Source organism: Callospermophilus lateralis, chromosome 17 (assembly GCF_048772815.1).
Source record: "Callospermophilus lateralis isolate mCalLat2 chromosome 17, mCalLat2.hap1, whole genome shotgun sequence".
In the NCBI taxonomy this organism is placed as follows: domain Eukaryota; kingdom Metazoa; phylum Chordata; class Mammalia; order Rodentia; family Sciuridae; genus Callospermophilus; species Callospermophilus lateralis.
This window is the reverse complement of record NC_135321.1, coordinates 17290446-17317774: the sequence shown is the minus strand read 5'-3', so window position 1 is coordinate 17317774 and position 27329 is coordinate 17290446. Positions and strand designations below refer to the sequence as shown.

The following is a 27329-nucleotide window of genomic DNA, read 5'->3' as shown; positions in this document are numbered from 1 at the left end:
TTTGATTCACTGACCTGATTGCTGGCTCAATTGCTTTGAGATGGGTGACATTTTTAGCTTTGTGTGAAGGCAGAACAACCTTTGCTTTTAACCAAATCATAAGCAAATCATATGCCATGTTTTCTCCATATTAAGCTTACGTCTAATTTCAGGTTAACACAAGGATCCGTTTTTGATTATGTAAGCCAATATTTCTGTCAAGGACCAAATCATTTCTAGAAAAGAACTCCCATTTTAAAAGAAAAGCTAGAAAACAATGACAGATTATAAATAAGCATACACTACCTATTCCTCCCAGAAGGAGTGAAATTAGGAGATTCTACAGTTAGGAGTCAACTCCCTTGAAAAAAAAATGCCCACCATGGGTTCAGTCATGAGCCAGTCGCTGCAGGAAGAATAAGGGTATGCTACCTGTCAGCTAGGACCAGAAGCTAGAAACCGAAGACGCAGAAAAGCCATAGGGAGAATGATAAGAGCTAAGATGCTAGATTATGTGATTTAGAACAGATGATTACAGCTGCAGCACAGGAAAGGGAGAGAAAAGGATGTCCTAAAGTCAACCGAGAAGACTTGAGAAAAGGAGGTAGATCCGAGGTGGCCTGAAAGGTTAGAGAGGACCCGAGAGAGATGGATGAGATGTGCATTCCAGGCAGGGGAACAGATTTGCAAATAGGGGAACACGACAGCAGGGACAACATATGAAGAACAGCAAGGAAAACCCCCTGATTGGAGTGGGTTGCCCGGAGGACTAGAGCCAACAGGTTAAATGGGTCTCTTTTCTAGTGTCCAGTGACAGCCATTTCATATCCCTTGCCTCACAGGGAATAATCTGAAGCCTTAAAAAAGACTTAAAATCCACTGTAGGACTCCCTTGAAAACTAGTCCCTGGCTGTAGTATCTTAGCTTTGGAGGAAAATGATATTGACGAGAACTAGATATTATGAAATGTGGAATACTTCTAAATGGTGCCTCTATAGCAATTGTTTTAAAAATACTATCTACTAATCTGGGAGAACACAATGGACAGAAATAGTGTTGTATAAAAGTGTTTATTAATTTATTCACAAATATTTATTTATTAGCTGCCTACTACATGCTCTGTGCTATCCCTGCTCTTCTGGAACTTCATCTTATAGGGTGACGCTACAAGTCAGAGGCAATCCCTGCCTGTATTCTTTGTGCATCAGTTGATGGAGATCCCAACTTAGGAGGCCAGAGTCAAGACCTGAAGCTGAGTTCAAGTTATTTTAGTGAGGGGGAAGTACCCTAGACCAAAGCAAACTTATAGTTAAGAGTAGGAAAAAATTAGCTTTTCCCCCTTTGATTTTACTAAATTTTAGAGATTCAAGTGGATAAATCCTTGTTTATATTTAAAATACCCATATGGGATTAAAAATATATTTTATTATTATCTCAACTCTAGTGAGAAACCAAAACTAAGATAATTTACTTGCTATACATCTTATGAGGGAATAGTATATTGCCTTGTGATGTCTTATGTCTTTTACAATTAGGCTTTGGCATTCATATTACAGGAGTAACAGACTATGAAGAGTGAGCATATGTGAACAGAATATAGTGTTAAAATTCAAACATTCCAGATTTTTTTAAAAAAATTTCTTTAATTGAATGTATTGCTGTTCTGCAGGATAAGTAGGTGTACATGGAGAGCAATTGACTTAAGTGACTGTCACTTGTGTGCCTTGCATAGCCAAACCAAGTTCCTTTGATACTGAAGCAGGAAAGGTTGGGCAGAAAGGAGGCTCTCAGGCCTTTCTGAAGCACCTCCCACCTGAAGAGCTGCAGACTGTCCCCTGCTGGGGCACCATAAGCAGGACATAAACTTTCTCCCCGCCTGGGGCCTGCCCGCCCCCTCCCCACCCCCCCTCCTCTGCCACCCTGGCAAAAGGAACAAGAGGAACCAGGAGGAGGCCGCACTGGTGAGCCCACCCTCCCTGGAAACCCAGACTCAGGTTTCCACAATCAAATTCTGGAAAGTAAGTTAATAGACCAGGGTAAGAAATAGGTAGGAGGTTGAGTTGGAGGAGGAAAATCTACACCCAGATAGGTGGTGTTTTGGGGGGTTGTTTTGTTGTTGTTGTTGTTTTGTTTTGTTTTACCATAAGCCACATCATCTCAGGAGACCCGCATCCTGTCTCTTCAGAGCCCTGGAAATCTCTGGAGATGGGGGGCAGGGAACTCTGAGCTAAGACAGGGAGTCTAAGCAAATCCTGAGAACAGTCTCCATATGATCAGATTCCTCTCTCCAGGCTGCTGGGTAAGGATTGGAGGAAATAAGCACTTGTTTTTCCCTTCCTCTTCCTGCTCCCCCTCCTCTTCTACCTCCTCCTCCTCCTCTCCCTCTTCCTCTCCCCCCTTCCTCCCCCCTCCCCCTTCTGATCTTATGGAGACAGTATAGCAGCAAGGTACACAGTAGAACGAATGATCTTTGGCTTTGGAGTGAGACAGGCTTGGATATTAATTCTAACTCTGCCATTGACCAGTTCTATCCTGAGTCTCAGTTTCCTTCTTTATGAAATGGGAATGTGTCCACCTTAGAGAGTACATATATTAGATAGAACTGATCTGTATAAAGTAATTGTCAGGAAACAAGGTAATGTGGACTTTCTTCAGAATTTCCCCCACAAAGTCCCTTGCCTAGAGTTGTGACCCAAGATTCAAGATGGCTTTGAATGTTAGGGAGGCAGGGAGAAAGGATATGAAGGACATATTTTATTGAACATCTGTTATGTGCTGTATATGAGTTATTTATTGCCATAATAATGCTGAGTAGCAAATCACACCAAAACTCCTGGAATTCAACCATAAACACATTTCTCACACTTGCGGATTCTGCTGATGAAGGCTGGTCCCAGCTGAATTTGCTCATGTGTCTGTGGTGTAACTTGCTGGATCATGTGTCTATGGGTGGTTCTTCTCCCACATGTTTTTCATCTTCTTCTGTGACCACCCAGTTAGCCTGAGCATGTCCTTCTCACAGCAATAGCAAGCAATCATTTTCTCTGTACCATCCTGTTGGTGAAAGCAGATAACATGACTGTGCCCAGAGATGGAGCAGGATGGTACTACAGCTTACATGGCAAGAGTGGGGTACAGAGAGGGCTAGAGAACTGGAGATTTGCCTTTTTCTTTTTCATACTGTACGTCATGCCACCTGTTTTGGTTAAATTGTTCTTGCAGGAAGACACTCCCTTGATAATATATAGACATCAAGGTATGTCTAACAGGAGTAGGACTGGTTTTGTCAACAAAGAGAAGATAAAGGGGGACATATATCACATTCATAAGTAACAAACCTGTGCCCATCTGGACAGAAACCATGTCTTTTTGTACTGTGATGATTTGTGATGTGCCTGAATTTCTCTACTAGATGATAGCAATCAAGGGCCTTAAACTTCTCTCCTTCATCTTCCCCTGGCCCAGGCACAGTGCCCAACACACAGTTAGCATCTGATAAACACACAAGGCAAAGGACCCCCAGGGTCACACAGCTCTAGTGTGACCCATCCCTACCAGATTGCTTATAACTCATCACGTATTTTAAACGAAGGATTCCTTTTAAGTTTTTATTTAATTTTTTTCCATTGCAGTGATCACCAGACATCAAAGAAGCAAATGTTCAAGTCTGATGCTTACAGAGGTTAAAGGATCCAATTTAGATCTCAGTTATTCAGTGTCAATAAAATCCAAACAACATAGACATTGTGTGGGGTTTTGCTAATTAATATAGAGGCAATTTGGAGGCAATGTCAAAAGGCAATATCAAAAAAGATCAACTCATTTGTGAGTCTAACATGGCTAAGTTTTTTGTTATTTTATTCATTTTAAACCTCAACTTCTACATCTGGGGCATGTTTTTTTTTTTTTTTTTTTTTTTTTTTGTCATGAGCAGTGTTAAAATACTTGACACTCTGGTTAGGTCTTGATTCTCAGTGTGAGTGTTAAGGAATGCCTTCCATTAGCGAATGTGCCCCAGATAATGTGTTTATTTGCATCTTCCTTCTTCTCTGCCTGCCTCCTAATGGTCTGGTACACAGAGGGCTACTTGAGCTGATTTATATGGATCTCAGTTGCTCTCATTTGTGCATACTTAACTCAGAGGGGTGATCACATTGATTTCTAAGCCCTGTTTTCCAAGACATGGTACTAACATAGATATCTCAGCTGCTCTAACTACATTGTCTGAAAAGGAAAACATTTTAAACCTTTGGAAGCAATTTTGATGGACATTTCATTGTGTTCTATATTACTTACATAATTAAATTTCCTTCACTTCGAGGTCTGTTTAAAATTAAATTGAGAAATATTTTTTGAGTTCCATTGGGCAGATAATTTTGTTTAGCTGAATTTCTTCTGCATACATATGAAAGAGCATCCTGTGAATCAATACCCAGAGCTTACACTTCCCAGGATGTGAACAAATGCTACCCTTAGTAGGAAGATATAGTCTCCTGTTATTCATAACGAGCTATCCCTAGTTATTAAGCTTGTCTACTCTGTAATTCCACAAAATCCTTGTGGTTTTGTGCCTGTAGTTGGGTGGGTTGATTTTTTTTTTTCAGATGCTGAAAATTGGGAAAAAAATTTTATAATTTCTTTCATGGATCAGCTGGTGTCCTGGGGTCACTATTTACAAGCTCACAGTCCAGCTCAGGGAAGCTGGTTTCCTTCAGGGCATTCAGAAGTCTTATTTAGGGCATTCAGAAATCTACCAAGCAGGCGGAATTCCAACTCAGATTTGAAAGCAAATGGGATAAATTATCAGAAGGGTTATTCCTCAGTGGAAAAGGTACCAAAGTTTTGTATCATTGGAAGGAAAACAGGAACAAGGCCTTCTCTCTCCATTTCACCTGCCCTACTACTGAGCACAAAAAAACAGACTCTCCTTTCTTTTCTTTTTTTTTCCTTTTGTAAGTCTTATATTTGGAAAATTGATATTCTATAAGCACTGCTTTAATTTTTTTGTTTTTGTTTTTAAGTCCTCCCCAAAAAACTGCTTTTGGTTGCACTGTTAGTTAGCTTTGAACATTTCAGAATTCACTAAAATCTTTAAGATTCATCAAGGCCTTCAAGATTTATCTTGTCTATCTAGACCTTGAATAATATGGGTACATCACAAGATTATTGTGAATCTTGAATGAATGCACACAGAAGCTTAGAACAACTAGTAGATAGTGAATATTTGCTAATTTAGCTGCTTTTATTACTACTATTCGTTGATTGATTGATCACCTTTCTCATTTTCTCTAACAGGAGATTTGGCCTGAGTCATGGACTCTACCATAGTACCATGTACTACAAATATGCCTTGGCATTGGCATTGAGGAGTATGAGTGTTGGAGTCAGACTAGTCTAGTTTGTATCCAAGCTCTGTGATGACCTCAAGCAAGAGATTTAACCTCTGAGAGTGTTCATTCCCTTTTCTGTGGATTGAGGATAGGGTGGCCCCAACATCATCTAGTTGGTGTACAGATTTAATGAGATACATTAAGGGTATAACACACTGGCAAGTTCACCTGATTTCCTTAGTGCTAGGATTACACATGGCCATGTCTCTAGTTCAGCATAATTTGTGTGTCATGTTCCGTGCTGGAATTTATGATGAGCACGGTTGCCACTCTGCATTCATCACTAGCTTTTTGCAGACTTGTCAAAAATGCAGTGAGGCTATTTACTCCCCACTCCCTATCATCTTTGTAAGACTCTCTTGACAGTTATGGGCATTTTTCTAAGTTCATGCTTAGAACCCAAAAGCCTACAGTGGACTAGTAAATTCCAACTGAAGCCTTACAGGCTTAGCATGCTGGGAGGAAGGAAGTCCACTTTACAAGTGTGAAGCAAATATTCTACATTTGATAGTTTTACATATAGAAATTGTAGGTGAACCAAGAAGACTCAACTCATCTATTTCCATAATGATCACTGATTTGGAGTGGGTGTTTTATTAGAAAGTCATTTTCATAAACACCCAGGTGATTATGAAGCCACACCTGCTAAGGAGAAGAATGTTTTTTAACTTCTTCTCTGGTTTCATGTCCAGGCCCTGACTCTTTATTTAAAGTTCTCCAAATCTACTCACTTGGCTTTTCATCTGACTCCCCGAAGGGCCTCTCTGTGGGTTTGCACCATTGTCTTTATTTCCAAACCCAAGAAGCCTAATAAGAAAGAAAACTCACAGACAGCCAGCTGTTGCTATTTTCTGCAGTAGCAACTTATTTGCTAATAGAAGATTTTGAAGCTATGTGCTTCTGCATTGTCAATACACCAGTCTATTTAAACAGTCTCCAGGATCCTTTCCTGACCCCAAATTACTCCTACGCATTAATTGTCCTAGTGGTTTCATGGCCACATTATTTCATATTCATTAGTGTTTTCATGAAAAATTATAACACTAATTAGAGCAGCTTCCAGTTAATTCACTCCGTGATTCATTACTCTCCCCTCTTGGTGTTCTGCATGTGGTCATCCTGGAGAAAGCATCCAAGGGGTAATTGCAGCTCTATTCCCTGAGTGATTGCCTAATGCCATTAGTTCTGATCCACAGGCACATCCCCAGCAGCTCTGATGGGGTCTGGTTACAGCTGCACCCTTGTCCCTGTCCTTTGTGTGCAGGGAGGGAGGGGAGCTCACTGTGAGGACCAGTCCTCAGGAGGGTGTCCAGGGCAGCAAGGAGGAGCTTTATCTTAGAGGAAAGAAAATCAGGCCAGGGAGGGGGGAAGGAGCTTTGGGGTATGAACATCACTTAAACATCTTCTGCAACCTGGAGTAGCCTGGAGCAAGATCTGCTAGCTCAGATAGACAGTTCTTTTAATTAAAAGTTTATTTTACCTGTTAGGATGGCTGCTATCAAAGAAGGAGGAGGGGGGAGGGGGAGGCGGCGGAGGAGAGGGAGTCGGATGAGGAGGTGAAGGAGGTAGAGGAGGTGGAGGAGGTGGAGGAGGAGGAGGAGAGAAATAACAAGTGTTGGTGAGGATGTGGAGAAACTGGAACCCTGTATACCATTAGTAGGAATGTAAAATGGTATAGCTGCTATAGAAACAGTGTGGCAGTTCTTTAAATATGTAAAAATCAAACTCCTATTTGACCTAGAAATACCATTTCTGGGTACATACGCCAAAAGAATTGAAAGCAAGATCTCAAAAAGATATTTGACCCCCCATGTTTATTGCAGCATTATTCATAATAGCCAAAGAGTGGAAGCAAGTCAGGTATCCATCAACAGATGAATGGATGGGCAAAATGTGGTATAGACACATATTGGAATATTATCCAGCCTTAAAAAGGAAGGGAATTCCTATGCCTGCTATAATGTGTATGAGCCTGAGAGACATTATGCCAAGTGGAATACCCAGTCACTGAAAGACAAATAGTGTATGATTTCACTGACATGGAGAATAGTCATCCTCATAGAAACAGAGACTAGAATGGGGATTGCCAGGAAACAAGGAGAGAAGAAAATGAAATGTGGCTGTTTCATGGGTGTAGAGTTTTAGTTTTGAAAGATGAAGAAGCTCTGAAGTTCGCACAATGTGAACGTACTTAACACGAGGGAACTAAATAACTCAAACACAGTTAAGATGATAAGATTTATGTGTATTTTGTCGCAGTTTCAAAACTGGTCATTTATGTTGTAATGCTTGCTCAATTAAAAAATTGGAAAAATAGAAAAGTTTCTGCCACTCAAAGACAACCACATTAATATTTTTGCTTTTAGTAAAATTGCTTTTTAATTACCTGGGTAACCTGTTACAACATTCTCCTTTTAAAAATCAAAACATTAATGTGGGGATGAAATCCCCCTTGCCATCGCCTTTCCTCCCAGTCTCCCTCATCACTTCCCAGGGGTTGATACTCTTCTGGGTAGGTGTCTGCCTATCCAGGTGTGTGCTTACCCACGTAGGTACTCATCGAAGATGGATGGATAGATAAAGATAGACGTTGTGCATTATTTTAACACAAGGGCCTTCACTCAGTGTGGCCATTCTGAAGCTCTCGTCTACCCACATCCTCACAGAAGGCTCCTCCAGCCTGAATCTGTTGCACTGAATCCCGTGGTCTGGGTTTTTCCCTTATTCAGTCATTCCTGTGTGGATGGGCAATTAGGCCATTTACCTTTTTTGGCTCTTTGCCTTATTTGCTAAGCAATGTTGAGCACGTGTCCCTGGGTACCCGTGTGAATGCTTCGGGGGGCTGGGGGAGACACTGAGAAGTGGGCTGCTGGATTCTGGAGATGAACGTTCTTTCATTTTGAAAAGTGTTGCCTAGCTGTCTTCCAAATTGGCTCCCCATCAGCAACACGGGAGAGTCTCTATTCCCCCCAGCACTTGCCAAAAACTGTGTTATCAACCTTACTTTTCCCCGTAGTTGGTGTATTATAAATGGTACTTGGTGGCTGCTTTATGTTGCTTGCTGAATTTTTATGATTCCTAATGAGTCTGTTTACATTCATGTACTTACTGGTTATATGTATTTCCTTTTCTGAGAATGTCCTGTTCATACTCTTAGTCCGTTTTTTTCACTGACTTGTTTTCTTTCTCTTTCATTCATTCATTCTTTCTTTTTTCCTTTTTAGTAGGTCTTTATATATTTATGTATTATATTTATATATTATGAATGCAAATCCTTTGTTTTATCTATTGGAAATATTCTCTTCCATGCTATTTTTTGAAAATTAATAAGGCTTCTTTTAATTTTGATGCAGTCAGATCAATCTCATTGTTATTTTACTTTATGTGTTTGCTTCTTGGATCATTTTTAAACATTTTGATCATGAATCTGTCTGCAGTTTCTTTAGGGAAATGATTCAACATTCAGACCAAACTACATCTTCTTAAATGGGTAGCCACTTAATGCAACAGTGTTTTCTGAACAACTTATTCCTTTCTTACTATCTGAAATACTTTATCATTTATTAAATTCCCTTATACACTTGGGTCTATTTCTGGACTCCATTCTGCTCTATGGATTTCTTAATTCCCATTTCAACATCATACTATTTAAATCGCTTTGCTTTGTAATATGTCTTGAGCTCCAGCAGGGCATGTTTTTTCCTCCTCCTCTTTTGTTTCTGCATTTTCTTAGCCTTCCTTACACTTTCACTCTTCCGGAGAAACTATAGAATCAGCCTGAATCTAAATATTTTTTTTCTTTTTATTTATTCTAATTTGTTATATATGACAGCAGAATGCATTGCAATTCATATTATACAAATAGAGCACCATTTTTCATATCTCTGGTTGTACACAAAGGAGAGTCACACCATTCATGTCTTCATACATGTACTAGGGTAATGATGTCCAATTTATTCTAAAGCAAATTGAATATTGCCAGCACTTTAGAAGAAATAAACAATATTACTTACCAAAATTTCTTATCAAAAATTCTCCCTTAACCATACAGGGAAGCAATAACTTGCCTACTCTGCCCTTTATTATTATCTCCTGGCTTGTTGTATAATTCTTAACACTCAAGTGTTATCCAGTGTAGTTTAGTTGTTTTTTTAACTTTGTAAATAGCCTCATTCAGTATTTTTCTTTGTGTCTGGCTTACTTTTCCTCTAATATTACATTCATGCTGTTATTGTTACATGGAGAAGGACTGGTGGTTCCTTGTTTTCATAGCTGCATAGTATTCCATTAAACCAACATGCCACAGTTATTTCATTCTCTTGTTGATGGGCACTTGGTTGGTTTGCAGTGTTTTGTTTTGTTTTGGAATGTGGCTCTGGACATACTTGTACATGTATCCTAATGTATATAAGCATTCATTTCTGTGGAATTTTCTTAGTTTGGGTTCCCTCAGAAAGACCCTGAAACAAGGACTTAAGTATAGGTAGTTTGAAAGATGATTCCAGAAAACACTATCAGAAGAATGGAGAAGCAAGACAGGGCCCAATAAGAGTTGCTTTATCAAGCATGTTCGCAGTATGGGCAAGTAGAACTTAATCCTCCCGAGTTATTCTGTGAAACTCCATAGGAAACACATCTCAGAGTTGTCCCTGCTAAAGAACAAGGTACGGGGGGATTCAACCGACAGCTCCAGTTATTCTATTTGGGGAAAACTTCTGGAAGGGGCCTTATTCCTGCAGCCCTCTGGCCTTCCCTGCCTATGGACAGGGCAGGGTCCTGAAGGCAGAGAAAACCTTCAGGCCCAGAGATGGAAACATGGTCAGTTGACAGTGGGCTGGCACGCACCCTAGGGGAAGGCCCAGGGGTTCGCCAGCACAAGGAACAATCTCTTCCTGGGAGTCTCTCCAGGAGCAGAATATTGGCCCTGGGGCACGTATATATTAAACCACTGCAGACCCTGCCTCCCAGCTGTCCAACCCAGTGTGCCCAGTTATGCAACAGGAGCCCAGATGGAGGCTCCTGGGGCCTGCTGTACCTGCCGGTTCTTGGGACTGAAAGACTTTTATGTGTATGCCATCTTGGTGGGACTCTAATGTTTTGTGATTCCTGGATTATTAATAATTTTGAGCATCTTTTTATTTAGTTGTCAGGTTTCTTCTGTGAAGTACTGGTTTATATTCGGGTGTCTGATTTTTCTCTTATTGATTTCCAGTAGATTTCATGTATTCTGGCTTTAAGGCCTTTGCCTATCATGTGTGTGGCCAAACTCCATATTCTCCTTTTTATTCTTATTACTATCTTTTGATAAATAGAAGTCTTCAATTTTAGCGGATCCTAATATACAAATATTTTTCCTTTTAGTTAGTACTTTTTGAGTATTAAGAAATCTTTCCCAGGAATATGAAGATACTACCTTATGTTTATTTTCCTGAACACTTTATTGTTTTGCAGTTTACTGTGTGATCCATGCAGAACTTGCTTTTTGTGTATGACATGAAGCAGAGGTTAAAAAAAAAAAAAATCATACCTAGCCAGGTACCCCAGCTCCATTATTGGAAAAACACACTTTCCTCATGTTCTACATGGCCAATCTTGTCACTAAGTGTCCATATGTGTATGACTCTACATCTGGGCTTTCTGCTCTGTTCTGTGAGTCTAGAGTTGTGTATCCCTGTCTCCGTACACCTCTGTAGCCTAATGAAAGTCTTCATAGTTGATGCAGCAATGTCCTTTATCAAGAGTAGCTTGATTATGCTTTAATTTTTTTTTTGCAATCCCATATAAATTTCAGAATCAGCTTGTCAAATTCCAAAGACCGAAAGGAAAGAAAGAACAGAGGGAGGGAGAGAAATTTGTTGGGATTCAGATTAGAGATTGCACTGTATCTACATATTACTATGGAAAAAATTAAACTCTGCATTACTAAGTCTTCCAATCAGTTTATTTAAGTGTTCTGTAATTTAAGCAAGTTTTGAGGTTTTTCTCCAAGATTTACATGCCTTTGTTAGATTTATTCTTTGTGATTGATGTTTTGATCTTACTCTATGTAAGGGGTATATTTTTATCTTGTTTGTTGTGTCTCTAGAAATAGAATTGATTATTGTCTCACTGATTCTGAGCCTAGGAACCTTGTGAAAATCTCACATAATCTCATTCCAATTCTACTAGTTTTTCTTCTATTCTCTTGAATTTTCTTTATGTCCATATAATCAATATTGTTTTTTACGTTTGTCTGATAACTGGCCACCACACTGAACTTTCTTAATAGTTCTAATAATTTGTCTTAGAATCTCTTGGTTTTTCTAGGTTAAAAAATCAAATTAAAGCCTTGAAAAAAATCAACTTAATATGTAGTTATGAAAGTTCTGATTCTATCTGGAAAAATAGTATAAAGTACCTGTTAGATATCAAGAGTCAGACTACCTGAATTTGAATCCCAGCTTCCCAACTTAGTATGTTAGCCTTAGTGATTTGCTTAATCCTCTGTAGCTTAGTATCATTCATTATAAACAGCCTCATAGGATGATTGTAAAAATCAAATGAGTTCATACAGTTAGAACAAAGCAGTCCAAGCATACGCTTGAACTTTGTCAGCTTTTATCAATTTATTAATTAGTTTCATTACTTTTCATATGTCTATGTCTTATTTATTTTTTCTTATGTTATTTTATTGGGTTCTTTCTTAACATCACACTGAGTAGTAGGGTGCTTGCATACCTCATCTGAAACTTATCACTTGGAAACATTTCCTTCATTATAAGCATAGTTGTTTTGATTCATGCCTGACATCTGAAATCATTTTTAACTGGACTTCTGAACTTGGTGTTAAACTCTGAGAAATACCCTTCCAAGGGAATTTGTTTTGTTTGAACTATGTTATTTGCATAAAAAAGAAAAACATTAGTAGTAAAATTACTTTTTTTTAAATGTCCCTGAGAATTTTGTAAAAGGAGACCTCAACCCTTTTCCCTTCCTGAAGATATGTTCATTTCCAAACAAAGTGCTTAGCTAACCTCACAAACCTCCTTAGGATGTTTGGGGTGAGCTCAGGAATGTTGGCACATCCTTCTAAAAGGCAATATCACATTCTTGAGCTTTTAAGTTTTCTTTTTCTTTTTTTCCATTTCACCTTTAAGTCACCTTTACCCCTTCCCTTCCCTTCATTCCCCTTTTTCTAATCCAAAGTACTTCTATTCTTCCCTAACATCCCCCCTCCTTATTATGAAGTTAATATCCATATATCAGAGAAAACATTTGGCCTTTGGTTTTAGGAGATGGGCTTATTTCACTTAACATGATATTCTCCGGTTCTATCCATTTACCAGCAAATTCCACAATTTCATTTTTTTAATGGCTAGGTAATATTCCATTGTGTATATATGCCACATTTTCTTTATCCATTCATCTGTTGAAGGGCACCTAGGTTGGTTGTATAGTTTAGCTATTGTGAATTGAGCTACCTTAACCTTAATGATGTGGCTGTGTCACTGTAGTATGCTGATTTTAAGTCCTTTGGTATAAATTGAGGAGTGGGATAACTGGGTCAAATGTTGGTTCATTCCAAGTTTTCTGAGGAATCTCCATACTGCTTTCCAGAGTGTTTGCACCAATTTGCAGTCTCACCAACAATGTATGAGTGTGCCTTTTCCCCCACATCCTCACCAACACTTATTGTTGCTTGTATTCTTGATAATTGCCATCCTTACTAGAGTGAGATGGAATCTCAGTGTAGTTTAATTTGCATTTATCTAATTGCTAGATATGTTGAACATTTTTTCATATATTTGTTGATTGATTGTACTTCTCCTGAGAAGTGTCTGTGCAGTTCCTTAGTCCATTTATTGATTGGGTTATTTGATTTTTGGTGTTAAGTTTTTTAAGTTCTTTATATATCCTGGACAGTGTTCTATCTGAGGGACAGGTGGCAAAGATTTTCTCCCATTCTGTAGGCCCCCACTTCACATTCTTGATCATTTCCTTTGCTGCAAAGAAGCTTTTTAGTTTGATTCCATCCCATTTGATTCTTGATTTTACTTCTTCTACTTTAGAAATCTTGTAAGTAAGCCAGTTCCTAAGCCAACAGGATGTAAATTTGGGCCTACTCTTTCTTCTGTTAGATGCAAGGTCTCTGTTCTAATGTCCAGTCCTTGATCCATTTGAGTTTTGTGTAGGGTGAGAGGGGTTTCATTTCATTTTGTTACATATGGATTTCCAGTTTTCCCAGAACCATTTGTTGAAAAGGATATCTTTTCTCCAATGTATGTTTTTGGCACCTTTGTCTAGTATGAGATAACAATTTCTGTGGGTTGTCTCTGTGCCTTCTAGACACATGGACCATTGGTCTATGTGTCTGTTTTGGTGCCAATACCATGCCATTTTTGTTACTATAGCTCTGTCGTATAATTTAAGATCTGGTATTGTGATGCCTCCTGCTTTACTTTTCTTGCTAAGGATTGCTTTGGCTATTCTGGATCTCTTATTTTTCCAAATGAATTTCATGAATGCCTTTTTTATTTTTATGAAGAATGTCATTAGGATTTTAATAGAAATTGCATTAAATCTATATAGCACTTTTGGTAGTATGGCCATTTTGACAATGTTAATTCTACCTATTCAAGAGCATGGGAGATTTTTCCTTCTTCTAAGGTCTTCTTCAATTTCTTTCTTTAGTGTTCTATAGTTATCATAGAGGTCTTTCACCTCTTTTGTTACATTGATTCCCCAATTTTTTTTTAGGCTATTGTGAATGGGATAGTTTTCCTAATTTTTCCTTCAGTAGATCCATCATTGATGTATAGGAATACACTTCATTTATGGGTGTCAATTTTATATCCTACTGTTTTGCTGAATTCATGTATAAATTCTAGAAGTTTCTGGTGAAATTTTGGGGGGCTTCTAAATATAGAATCATGTCATCTGCAAATGGGAATAGTTTGAGTTTTTAAGTTTTATTAAATTCTTAATAAGCTAGATTGCATCTTCAAGTTATTTTCCTTTTCATTCGGAGAATGTCGATAGTTTTTGAGTCATTGAATAACTGAAGAATGCATTCTTAGAGGAAATACCACTTGAGCTGCCTTAAATTCTAGTATTACAATCACAGTGTCAACTTCATTCTCAATGTCCTCTGATGCTACCAATTTATTTTCCTGCAAATTTTTTATCTTAACTACATTTTCATGATATTTGTTAATATAAATTTTTGTCTGTTTTTCTTCTTTGTAATTTTCTGTTTCATAAATCATCTCTTCTGCAACCTATTGTGATGAGTTTTTTGTTTTTGTTTATTCAGTGATCAAACCCAGGGTCACACACACACACTAGCCAAGTGTTCTACCACTGAGCTACATCCCTAGTCCTGAAGTGAATCTTTAAAATGTTCTTTAAGTGTTTGTAATATATCTTGCAAGTGAATTTTCTCTGATTTTCAGATGATGATCCCTTTTCCTATTTTCTACCATTTTTCATCTGTCTGTCATTCACAAATGACAAAAGACTCATTCGGGCTTGGCGTGTTCAATAGGAGGGTGTGTGTTTTGCACATGACCTCGTTTCTGCATGTAGTGAACTCACTCTCTAAGACCTGTACTGAATCTCCAGTGATGCACCTAAGTGAGCTCCTGCTCTGCACAGCTTATCATCTGGCCCTGCTGAATGGCCATGGGTTTTTCCCTCTGCATCCAGACCTAGGCTGCTGGCAAGCTGATCAAATGGTGTGTATGCAGTAGTTCCCCAAACTAGTGCATATCGAAGGCTTTCTTGTCCTTTTGCTCCCCAGAGCAGTCTGGAAACTGCACCCCTTGGGGATCAAAGTGCTATCATAGGTGTCCTCCAACCCCTGCCCCAGTTTTCTTTGTCCACTGTGTTCTGAGAGTTGCTGTTCTCAGTTGGTAAATGAAGGGGAGTGGACAGAACTCTGGCTGTTCCAAAAGGCAGCACCTGCCAAGTAAACTGATGGCTAATACAGCTGAATTTCTGAATAGTCAGGATACAGGTGTTAATTTTTAATCCAGATGCTATTTTTCAATTTGGTTCCATTGGCCTTGAATTTAGGTGAGAATTCCCCAGAAATGTTCAAAACAGATTGACTTCAGCCATAGTTTCTAGTGTGGTAAGTTTTTGGCGGACACAACATCTTTGTTTGTATGTGGTGCTGAGGATCAAACCCGGGCCGCACGCATGCCAGGCGACCGCGCTACCGCTTGAGCCACATCCCCAGCCCCAGTTTTAGCTTTTATTATAGGTCTTTGGGATGATTTAGTGAGAAATTAGAGAAGCTGCCTCAGGGTTTTCTAGTCATTTGAAGCCAGATATTCCTATCCAGGATTGAAGATTTGCTTTAGCAGCCCACGGCTTCCCGGATGGCTTGGAGGTATGCAACTTTGCAGCAGAAGTAGAGATTCCCTCTATGCCAGACTTCTACACGGACAGAGCAGAGGAACGGGAATTGTGATTTCAAGGCACAGGGGGTCACTCTAATGGGCAGGTGGGAAATAAAATCCCACTGGACTAGATGGGAAGGCATCAGGGTTCTTAGGGCCCTGTCGCTGCCTAGCTGTGGTCACTGTACGGCAAACTGTCACTCCTGGGAGTTCTAGTCTCCTTATTTCTAAAATATAGACTGAATGGTCTCCAAGTCCTCCCGTCCTGGGATTCCATGGTTTACCAGCTGGCCAGGACCGTCTGCTTTTAGCAACCTGCTCTGTGGGGCTCTTTGCTCTTGTCCCCTGAGTTTCTGCCAACAGGGAGGCAGGGGAAGCAGGCATATCCCCACATGCTCCAGTGTGCTTCCCGCCCACAGGCTGGGCCAGCCAGAGGAGCAATGCAGCAGCCCAGGCACTGAGGCCTGCACCTTTGTCCTGCCTGTGCAGAGCAAGCTTCCAGACTCCAGTGAATTCAAGAACTTACTAGACTTTTTGTATTGAAAGTTAAAAAAACAAAACAAAAAACCAGGGAATAAAACTCGTTTTCTCCAGAACATGACTTTGAGGCACACGAACTTAGTGCTCTCTGCCTTTCTTGGGACAAGAAATGGACATTGCTGACTTACTGTGGAGCATGTTGAGGCTCACTTGCTTACAACCCACCCAACACCTGAGTGCGAGTAGGGGCTCTGAGATATGGAGGAACAGCAGAGACCTATCATTTATCATCCACATCTTCCAAATGAGAGGAGGAGTGTGCTGCAGGAAATTCCCACATAGTCAGAAATGTGCCCCACATCAGAGGTGAAGCCCAAAGCAAAGCTCCGTCATTTACCGGCAATGCCAAGCATCATGGGACTCTGGGTCTTTATACTTGAGGACATGATCCTCCCCATCCAGAGTCTCTAGGATGGAGGTGCTTGTGTGTGTGTGGCCCCTCCTGCTCTCCCCAGCTTTCTTTTTCTCTCTTCCCACCCAGAACATTTGCTCTAATAAGGTGGGCTGCAGCTCTTAGATTGGCATGTGGTCATTCATCCAGAGTACCTTGTATGTTCAGGATAATTTGCCAGATAGCTTACAGGTTAGCCCTGACAGGGCTTTACCTACACCCTTAATTAGAAGAAAGTGAAAGAACAGCCCCAGACCATTTGCACAGCACATCCCCATCTCTGCTCTTGGCCTCTCAAACAAATGTTAGTTTGGATGGCTCCACTGCCTGACAGAATTGGAATCTGGTCCATGGAGATTGAGTTTCTGAGGAAAATCAGCTTTCTATTAAGACAAAGCCACTAAATTTCCCATCTGACTTAGGCCAGGGACATTTGGAGAGATGTATCAAAGTTAGGATTCAGTTCTCAGGAGCCAAGCTCCGTGGTAACCTGGGCCATGGTGGGTTTTGTTGATAAACCAGAACCAGCAATAAGAAAGGCAGGAAAAACTTCAGGGCATCTAAATGCAAATTATTTATAATTTTAGGAAGCACAAAATAAACAATTAATGATTTTAATATAGCCCTTCTCCCTCCAACACCCACCCCTCCTTCCCGGTGATCAGTGTCTCCACTCCAGCTAGTCCTTAGTGACAAGTGGAACTGCCAAGAGCCTGAACTCAAGTCATGTGTGTCAGCATTCCCCCCCACCTGGCCCCCGTGTCCCTATAGCAATGTGCTGACACCTGTCCTTCTGCTAACCCAAGAAGCCTGCATGACTGATTTCCCAGCATCAACGGCTTACTGAACGTTAAATATGTGCTATCAGAATGTGTAATTCTTTTCCTTCCTTCCTTATTTGAATGCCAGGGACCCTGTCGTTCTCATTTTAGAGGTTCTTGAATATGCAAATGAGTTCCAGAGAATTTGCTTTTTGAACACCATCGCCTCTTACAGGCTTGCTACTCTTTCATTGTAAAAGGGCCCCCTCTTCAGAGCAGGCAGTAGAGGGAGTTTATTTCCCTTCTTTCCTCAAAAACCCATAGGTTTTGCAGGGAACAAGGCCAACAGTACAAATGTGAACTTATATGTGTCATTAATTTTCCTAACACAACCCCAATCGAGGGCCTGGGTTGATCTTTCCAACACAACTGCACCCCCATGTTCTCTCAGGATGTGCCCTCCTTGCTGGAGAAGGTCACTCTCTCTCCTCTTTGCAGAAGCCCTTTAAAAGAGAGCATCAGCTGTCCAGCTGGAAGACGAAAAGAATTCTCCTGGAGGCACAGTTTGCAAACCCATATACTCAGAAGTTAAGTGTCTGCTGACAAACGCACACCCTGGATGTTTTCCCTCCCCACCCCTATCCTATACCCTGGCAAGATCATATTGAACTATTCAGGGAAAGTATTTACTGAATGCAAGGAGAATAGAGCACTTCTGCATTATTTATTATAGGCTAACAATACCCATCATATGTAGAATGTACTTGGACATAAATTAGTGATGTTAGGAAACACCGGTGGTCCAGAACCTATTAGGATCTCTGACATGTATGTAAAAACACATCACAGTCCTACCTCCTGTGCAAGGCTGGGAATTGGCTATGAGACAACTTCACAAGGAAAACAAAAATCGTTAACCTTTTATTTGCCATTAGCCTTGCAGGCCATTTATCTACTCTTGAGTAAGCCTTAGAAAACCATTTCAAATCATGAATCTTAACCTTACCTTCTAATGCCTTCTTTTATCTCTATGAAGGAAGAAAGAATAATCATATCCACTAAGCACTTATGAAGTGCCAAAGTTACAGCTAGCATTTGGATGTCTGGAGTGGTGGGCATTTGACCCCCCCAATTTACAGATGAGGCTCAACCTCATGCAACTGATAAATGAACAACCTAGAATTGGAAGCCAGGTCTTAGTTCTGATCTGAGGCTTCTACCCTACATGTGATTCACCTTCTGAGCAGGAGGCAAAGGTTGTTCTTGGCTTTTGTATCAGTTACCTGTAGCCACAATGATGCTGTGTAACAGAGATGACAAAGTGGGCAGCACAAAACAGCATTTGTCTTTGCTCAGGAGACCATGGGTTGTCTGGGTGGTTATGCTGTTCCAGGCTATGCATGGCTGATCTTAGCTGGTTACCTTGAGCATCTGCAGTCAGTGCTGGGTCAGCCAGAGCTGGCCATCCAGAATGGCTGGCACTGGGACAGCCCGTCTCCTCCATGAGTCTGGCCTGGGCTTGTTCACGCTGCAGTCAGGCAGTGTTCCAAGATCCTGGACGAAATACACAGCTTCTTGGGGCCCAGCCTCACAACTGTCCTCAATGTCACTTCCACCACATTCTGCAGGCCAAAGCAAGTGATAAGGCCATCCCAGACCCATAGGGAAGGTGAACACATCTCTGGCTGAAGCAGATACAGTCATGTTGCAGAGGGTGAGGGCATTGGGCCATTTTTGCAGTCAGCCAGCCTTAGCTCCTCTGTGGGGCTGTGGTGCTCTGTGAGTGGCACCTGCTTCTCATGAGCCTCCATTTCCTCTGCTGTCTTCTTTCAGAGTCTGCACTGAGAGGCTCCTTCTCACTCATACTAAGGGAAAGAATGACTACAAGACAGTAAAATGGCCCTTTCCAAAAGGGAAAGGAACTATGTTTCAGTCTGACAAGGGTTAAGCCTTCAACAAACCTATTTGCACTTTGTCACCAGACTGCAGTAAAAGAGCTGCTTTAGGAGCCCCTCTTCAGCACCGGCTTCTCTATCTCAGCCAGACTGGGTTTACTTGTGGAGTCAAAGCCCACACACCTTCCCTCAGCTCTCTGAGGAGACCTATTAGTCCATTTTTGTTACAATAACAAAATACCGGAGGCTTGGTATTTTACAAAAGAAACAGAAAAGATACAGTTTGTGAAGCTTATGGTTCTGGAAATTCTAAGCCATGACTTGTCTCTGGTGAGGACTTCCTGGCAGATGCATCATGGCAAGAGTGAATGCAAGAGGAAGAGAAGAGATCACATGGTGAGACAAGAAACTAGAAAAAGATACTGGGATCACTAGGTCCCAGGAGAAATACATTAATTCTAAGACACACCCCCAATGACCCGAGGACCTCCCACCAAGCCCCGCCTCTTAGAGGTCCCACCACCTCTTAACATCACCACACTGAGGACTAACCTGCCAACACAGGAACCCTTAGGGGACACGCACAAACCATATCTAAACAATAGCAGTCTCTGTTTGGCCTGTGTGCTTGTGGTTTTGGGAGGATTCGAAGGACCAGTCATTTCTGTAAGACTCCCTGTGCTAAGGAGTCTAACACAGGAAATGATTTTGGATTGGGGGAAGGTGCCAGGTGGGCTGGGAGGTGTAGTGGGAGGAGAGAAAAGGGAGTGTTAAAGGCAGAGGTGGAAAGCACAGTTGGATTCTAAAAGGACAGGGATGGGCCAGAAAGCTTGAGCAAAAAAAGGGAGACGGGCGAGAGGACCCTAGAAATCAAATGCAGAAGCTCAGGAATGAAAAGACAAGCCCACATGTCCAGACCCCAGAGACCCAGTCAGACCACACTGGCCCTGCTGCCAACTCAAACCCAGAGCTTGCTTAGGCTATCTCCCTCCAGCAGTTGGTTCCTGAGCACCCACTAGTACTACTACTAGGTGGTCCCAGCGGTTAGAGATACTACTCCCCAAACCCCAAAACTTCTAGCCTGGGAGGGAAAAGAATCTATCTTTTATAACAAGGCTATAGAGCAGGAGCCCTAATTATTCCAGACTAATCATTCTCTTGCACATCATTAGGTTTAATTCTCCAAAAACAAATGGGAGGGTTCTTGCCCAAGACTGGAATGTTGCTCAGTGAATCTGAATTCATGATGCAAAATCCAAGTAGTGTGGGAAGGACAGGAGGATTCTGATCTGATGTTGGGTCACCCTTACTTCATGGGCCCCCCAGGAATTAGGGAGGCTGCAGAGGGTGTTTTAAAGTCTAGATCTAGTCTCCAACACTAAAAAACAAAGAAGTGTCTCTGAAACTTTACTAACTGTAACGTGGGATTTGCACCTCTGCCTCATCTTCCTCTCAAAGATGTTGTGGAAAGTGGGGCCTCCAGACCCATCAGACTCCAATTGAGCTGAGCATCAGCTCAGTGGGTTGCCAGTTCCCCATGTGGAACTGACAGCCCCTGACCAAACAAGACCCCTAAAGATCTATGACTACAATGAGGACCAAGTTATGGGAGGTAGGTGATTTTCAAGTGCCTTAAAAAGAGCTAAAGCCGTAGGTTTGTCTGTGTCTTCTACTCTGTACCATTGGTCTATGTGTGTGTTTTTATGCCAGCATTAGGCAGTTTCGTTACTATAGCTCTGTAGAATAATTTGAAGTCAGGTATTGTGATGCTTCCAGCATTATTTTTTTGGCTTAAAATTGCTTTGGTTCTTCTTCGTCTTTTGTTTATCCAAATGAATTTTAGGACTGTTTTTTTCTAGTTCTGTGAAGAATATCATCAGTATTTTGTTGGGGATTTCACTGAATATGTATATTGTTTTTGGTAGTATGGTCATTTTAACAATGTTAATTCTGCCTGTCTATGAAAATAGGAAGTCTTTCTATCTCTGAGGTCTTTTTCAATTTCTTTCTTTCTCTCTTCTCTCTCTCTCTCTCTCTCTCTCTCTCTCTCTCTCTCTCTTTTTTTTTTTTTTTTTTTTTTTGTGGTGCTGAGAATTGAACCCAGGACCTTGTGCATGCGCCTGAGCTACATCCCCAGCCCCTCAATTTATTTCTTAAATGTTCTATAGTTTTTTTTACAGGTCTTTCTTTCTTTGGGGGAATGGGTAGTTTGGATGTATTTTGGTTTATTAACCACTCATATACTGAAGGACATCTTGGTTGCTTCCAGTTTTTGGCAATTATCAATAAAGCTGCTATAATTATCCATAAAAAAAAAAAAAAAAAGAGCTAAAGCCGCTGCATCTCTGGGACAGAACAGGTACCAAGGTGAATTGTGGTACTATGATGGCCTACCCCCACATACCTGTACCAGCCTCCAGAATCAAACAGATACTGCCCCCCTTAACCTCTGTCACACACACACACACACACACACACACACACATACACACACACAGTACACACTCCTGAGGTGATGTGAGTTATCCTGGGCTTGATAAACTTTGCCTCAAGTCTCTGATCATATACCTTCAAGGGACCCATGATGGGCTATGGGTACATCTAAAAGCCAATTAGCCTGGGTGTCAGAGGCTAACCAATGCCAGGAGCAGCCTCTCTCAAAACAAATTAGACCTGGCTTTATGGCAAGTTGGGTTTGGAGAGGTGTGGAAAGAAGGACCGACCTGTCAGTCTTGGTTAGGGAAGATCAGCTGCAGGGGAGCAGCACTCTGTGGAGAAGCACTTTCTTCATCCTGTTTCTGATCCTGGGAGAGGGAAATACAGTGGCCACAAGGTAACAGGCAAGTTGACATCTCAGGGACTCAGAGAAGGCTTGTGCCTGTCCCTTATTATTTACCTCTGGGTGCTGTGTGGTTTGAAAAAGTAGGCTGCCAAGGAAACTGTCTTTTTTAAAAAAAAATATGTATATATATTGTTAGTTGTAGGTGGACACAATACCTTTATTTTTATGTGGTGTGGGGGGATGGAACCCAGTGCCTCACATGTGCCAGGTGAGCCCTCTACCACTGAGCCCCAGCCCCAGGAAACTGCTTTTTAAAGTATAACTCGCTGTTTCCTTTTCTATGAATCATAGATTAGACACAGATCTGTACACACCTGTCTGTCCCAGTCCCAGATCGACATTACCAATCTGGATCAATCTTATTCTTTCCAAGGAATGGGACACTCTAGTGTAGGTAGGCTGCCTCCTAGTAGGTACATCCAGTTTTCAAGTGGACATGAGCTCTTGGTCCTTGTGGTAGCCTCACATGGGGAGCACCTCCCAGTAAGAGGAAGAAGTTCAAGAATGGCTGAGCACTTTCAGGATCCGCATCCCACCTCGCCATCATGCAAGACACACATCAACCCCTGGTGCATGCGTGCGTGTGCACACACACACACATACACTAACACACCCACTTTTCTCCCAGGAGAAAGAGTAGAAACATATCCATGTGCTATCATGGAGGTGGGTTAGCCTTGCATCTTCCATAGCAGAATTTCCTTGGAGTAGCTAGAACCCAGGAGAGACTGGCATGGGGCTATATCATCTCAGTACATCAGCACCACCCACCTGTGAACACCTGCTATTTTGTTGGGTTTCTAGCACATTCCTGGGTTGTAGGGAACCACTTGGCATTTTCCTGGCCACTTAGAAATGGGTACATATTGACTACAGGATGTAATGTTTTAACAATACCAAAGCCATTTACATCCTGCTTGTGCCTATGGCTATAGCTGCTTCACAGCTTGGTTCTAAGAACCCTGCGGTCACGACCTGATAACAGCTTCTCCACATTGTCTGATCTCTGGACTTTTTCTTAGACTTTCAAAGCAAGGGAAATTGTGTTTACTTCCTTCAGCTCCTGACCAGCAGCTTTTGTAAGAATCATGGGCTGGCGACTGCTAACTGTAAGGACTCTGGGCAAGTTATGGACCTTCCGCCTCATTATTCTGGGCTTCTGGACTTGCCGTACATTTGCAGATTCCAGGCTACAGCTTTCAATTTGCTGGCACAGAATATGGTGGCTTTAGAAAGCTGTTGGGAAGGGATAGGCAGAATGTATTGATGGGATCTTTCTCTACAGTTTGCTGAACATTTTAAGTCTTTAATATTTTTCTCTGAAATTAAATATATACATATTTTATTTATCTATCTATACCTCACCAAATATAATCTGATGAAACCAATATGGACTTGTACCAACACTGTCTAATCACCCTACTAAAAGCATAAATACAGAATTATTTGAAGAATAATCAATATTGGTATGAAAATGAGGGCTATATGGTTAATCCAAAGGAGAGTTAATTGACAGAGGACCTCTGCCAATGTTTGTGGAAGATATTTACCCAGATTTTGTTATCAGGAGATTATCCCACACAACTGTTTATTCAAAGTCCTACAGATGAAGGCTTGGCACCAGGCACAGTGGTTTGGGGACTTTAAGTGGCAGTGTTGCCAGGCACACTGGTTCCCACATCTCAGAAAGATCTGAGAGTCGAGTCCAGAACCTGGTCCCACACAGTATGCTCGGGATCTCTGGAGTGGAGCCCTGGGCTCTCCTGCATGGAGGGTCCCCTCTACTGTGTAACCGGGCATAGCGCTCCCCTGCAGAATGAGCCTCGCCCTGGGTCAGCAGCAAACCTGGAATGTGGACCCAAAGTCAAAAGTCTCTCTCTCCATTTAGTTCCTTTTAAAATGAAAGTCATCCTGCCTGATTTTCCCAGCTCAGGGCAACTGAGATCATCCAGTGAGAGGGAGGGCAGGAGGCAAACAGAGTCGGACCCAAGCATATCTGACTCTGGAGCTTCCTGTTGCATTGGATGCTCTTCTGAGATTTTTAGAAATCAAGCAGAACATTGCTGCTCAGACTTAGGCATGTGGACCAGCAGCAGCAGCATCACCTGGAGGCTCATGAGAAATGCAGAGTCTCAGGATTCACCCCCAGACTGGCTGCATTTGAATCTGCCTATTAATGGGTTCTCTAGATGATTTCTTGGCACCCTTAAGTTCAATAGCACCTCTGTAGAGGACTTGAGTTGGGGCAAGAGATGACCTGAGGTTATGGCAACCATGCAGGAATCATTATCCAAGAAAACGCAAAGGATGGGCGAATAATTACTTGCTGGGAAATTGAGAGACAGGTAGCAATAAGAGGTTTCAGCCCCTGCTATCGGAGCTCCTGCTGCTGAGGAAGCTCCCTTCATCTAAGAAAGTCCTAGGCCAGGAGAATGGGTTTTAAGATAGGAACAAATTATTTTCTTGTGGGTGTGTTTAATTTTCCAAGGTAACATGATTACTTTTATTTTTTTTTTTAATGAAAGAAAAATCAGGAAGAAAGAGTTTGGCAAAGCTGACACAGCAGGCTTCCTTTTGGAAAGTTCTCTCCCGCCTGTTGGGTGTGCATTGCATTTTGTTTGTTTCAGAAGGGAGTCCTTTGTTTCCCTATATGATGTGAAGCATCCACCAGGGAGGATGGCCAACTAGGTTAGAAGGTCTAGTTTCTAGGGTATCTTTTCTGTGATTGTTGAAATCAAGTCCCATCTCAGTCTGTTTGGCTGCTACAACAAAATATTGTGAACTGGTTTATCACAACAGAAATACATTTCTTAGAATTCTGGAAGCTGGGAAGTTTAAGATCAGGGTGCTGATAAATTCAATTTCTGTGGAGGGCCTGCTTCCAGGGTCATAGACAGTCCCCCTTGATGTGTCCACACATGGTAAAGTGGCAAGAGGTCTCTCTCAGGCCTCTAAGGGCATTGACCCCATCGTGACGGCTCCACCTCCAAGGCCTAATCACCTTCCAAAGATCCCACCTCTTAATACCATCACCTTCGGGATAGGATTTCAGCACACAAATCTGGGGGAGGGACACAGACATTCATAGCAAACCCTAAGACATTCCCTTGATGTATTGAAATGGCCCCTCTCACATGATGCTCCCAACAGATAGGAAATGCCTGAATGGAGAACCAGGAAACCACATTACAGACCAGGGCTTTAAGGTGTGTAGAAATACAGCCAGTCGTCACCCTGAAGGCCTGCTGTGGGGAAACGTCAGTCCAGTTGAAGAGACCCCTAACCTGGGGCTGAATGTCCAGTGGAGTATGAAATGCAGTTCCTGGAGAGGCCTCCTGATCCAATCCTCTGTCCCTTCCCTCCTTTCCCCAGTTTGCTGAGGGGTGAGGCTGTACAAAACCCTGGGGAGATGGGATTTTTTTCAAGTGATTTTAACCCATGTTCTCATGTCTTTATGATTCGTATTTACTGTATCATTTAACTCCTACAAGTCACTTTTCTGAGAAACCAAATCTGTCTAGGAATTGTACCAATTCCCTGAAAGAGTCAAGATGCCATTTGTCATCATGGTTCCAAGCACTGTGTCCATAGCTCCAAAAAAAAGAGTCAGTGAGGAATATTAGAGAGACTTGGTCACCGCCAAGGCTAACATAGAGGTGATGACACATTAATGTCCTGGCTGCATATGTCAATCCAAGTGTGATACTCATTTTTCCTAATTTCAAAGAGACTCTGCACATAGTAATAGGCCAATTTAGGACCTTAAAGCCCTGTCATTGTAACCTTGGGTTTCTATTCCCACCCTCACCTTCCGTCTTCTTATACTGACTTCACTTCAAATTACCCAAATTAGAGTTGGGTAAACCAATTATTTTGGGGTCCTTCCCTGTTTTGTTTTCAAGGTTTTGTTGTTGTTATTGCTGCTATTGTCATTTTGTTTTAATTCTCCCGAAGTCTAGATGAAAGGAATTGGGGTCAGAAGGATATTATCATCTTCTAGTTTCATTCTGTTAACAATGTTTAGAGTCATATGGGTAGGATCCTTGATTTTGAAAAAAAATATGCAATTTTAAGTTTTGTTTCCAGAAGATAATTTCAGTTCAGCTTAAAACAGTGATAGAGGGTGAATATAAGAGCAACTGCCTCTCCAGGCTTTCCCCTGGAGTCCTTTGTCACACCTGATTTCAGAGTAAAGAATTCTAGGGGTGTGCCAGGGGACAGGGACTTAAAGTGAAAGAGCACTTCAGCTGGTCCAAACCAGACTGTAAACCAGCCCCGTCTCCTCCTTTCTCCCATCCCTGCTACCTAACAGATTGCCCTCCATCACCCGCATGAACTGGGAAGGCTGGTTATTGACAGCCGGGCAATCTGCGCAATAAAGCTTAACGGTCTACATCCCCTTGTACTGTGTTGTCGATGTTTTCAATGGATCACCTCCGCTGCTGGTGCTCACACTGCCACTGACTCCTTCTCCTTCTTTTCTTTCCCTTCAAGCGTGCAAACGCAAAGAGCAAGAACCAAACAAAGACAGGAACAATTCCCAGAAGAAATCCCGCCTGGTGTTCACCGACCTCCAACGCCGAACACTCTTCGCCATCTTCAAGGAGAACAAGCGCCCGTCGAAGGAGATGCAGATCACCATTTCCCAGCAGCTGGGCCTGGAGCTCACCACCGTCAGCAACTTCTTCATGAACGCCCGGCGCCGCAGCCTGGAGAAGTGGCAGGATGACCTGAGCACAGGGGGCTCCTCGTCCACCTCCAGCACTTGTACCAAAGCTTGATGGAAGGACTTTGCCGGGCACAAGTCACCTCCAGATGAGGACAGCAGATACCAAAAGAAAACACAAAGAAAAAAAAAAAAAAAAAACACCAGATTCTTAGCTGGGGCCCTTCACTGGTGATTTGAAAGCACAATTCTCTTAAAAAGAAACTTCTATTCTAGCTGTAATCATAGGCCAGGTGTTCTTTTTGTTTGTTTGTTTTTAATGGCTATGGAGTCCAAGTGCAAGCTGAAAATTAATCTCTTTGAACCAAACACTGTCCTCCGAGCATGCTAAGCATCCCAGAAACCCAAATGGGGGCCTTCCTGGAGCGGGTTAATTCCAGTATTGTGTCAACTAAAGCTCAGGATTGCTTAAAATGTCCACAG

General features: G+C 41.7%; 1 protein-coding gene across 1 annotated transcript in view; it reads left to right on the top strand.

Moving 5' to 3' along the window:
* Positions 1-26961, top strand: part of Onecut2 (one cut homeobox 2) — a 41441-nt gene extending 14480 nt beyond the window's left edge. Inside the window, exon 2 of the mRNA XM_076837203.2 lies at positions 26675-26961. Within this exon, the coding sequence (XP_076693318.2) occupies positions 26675-26961 (287 nt within the window). The remainder of the gene's footprint in view (positions 1-26674) is intronic.
* The last annotated feature ends 368 nt before the right edge of the window (positions 26962-27329 follow it).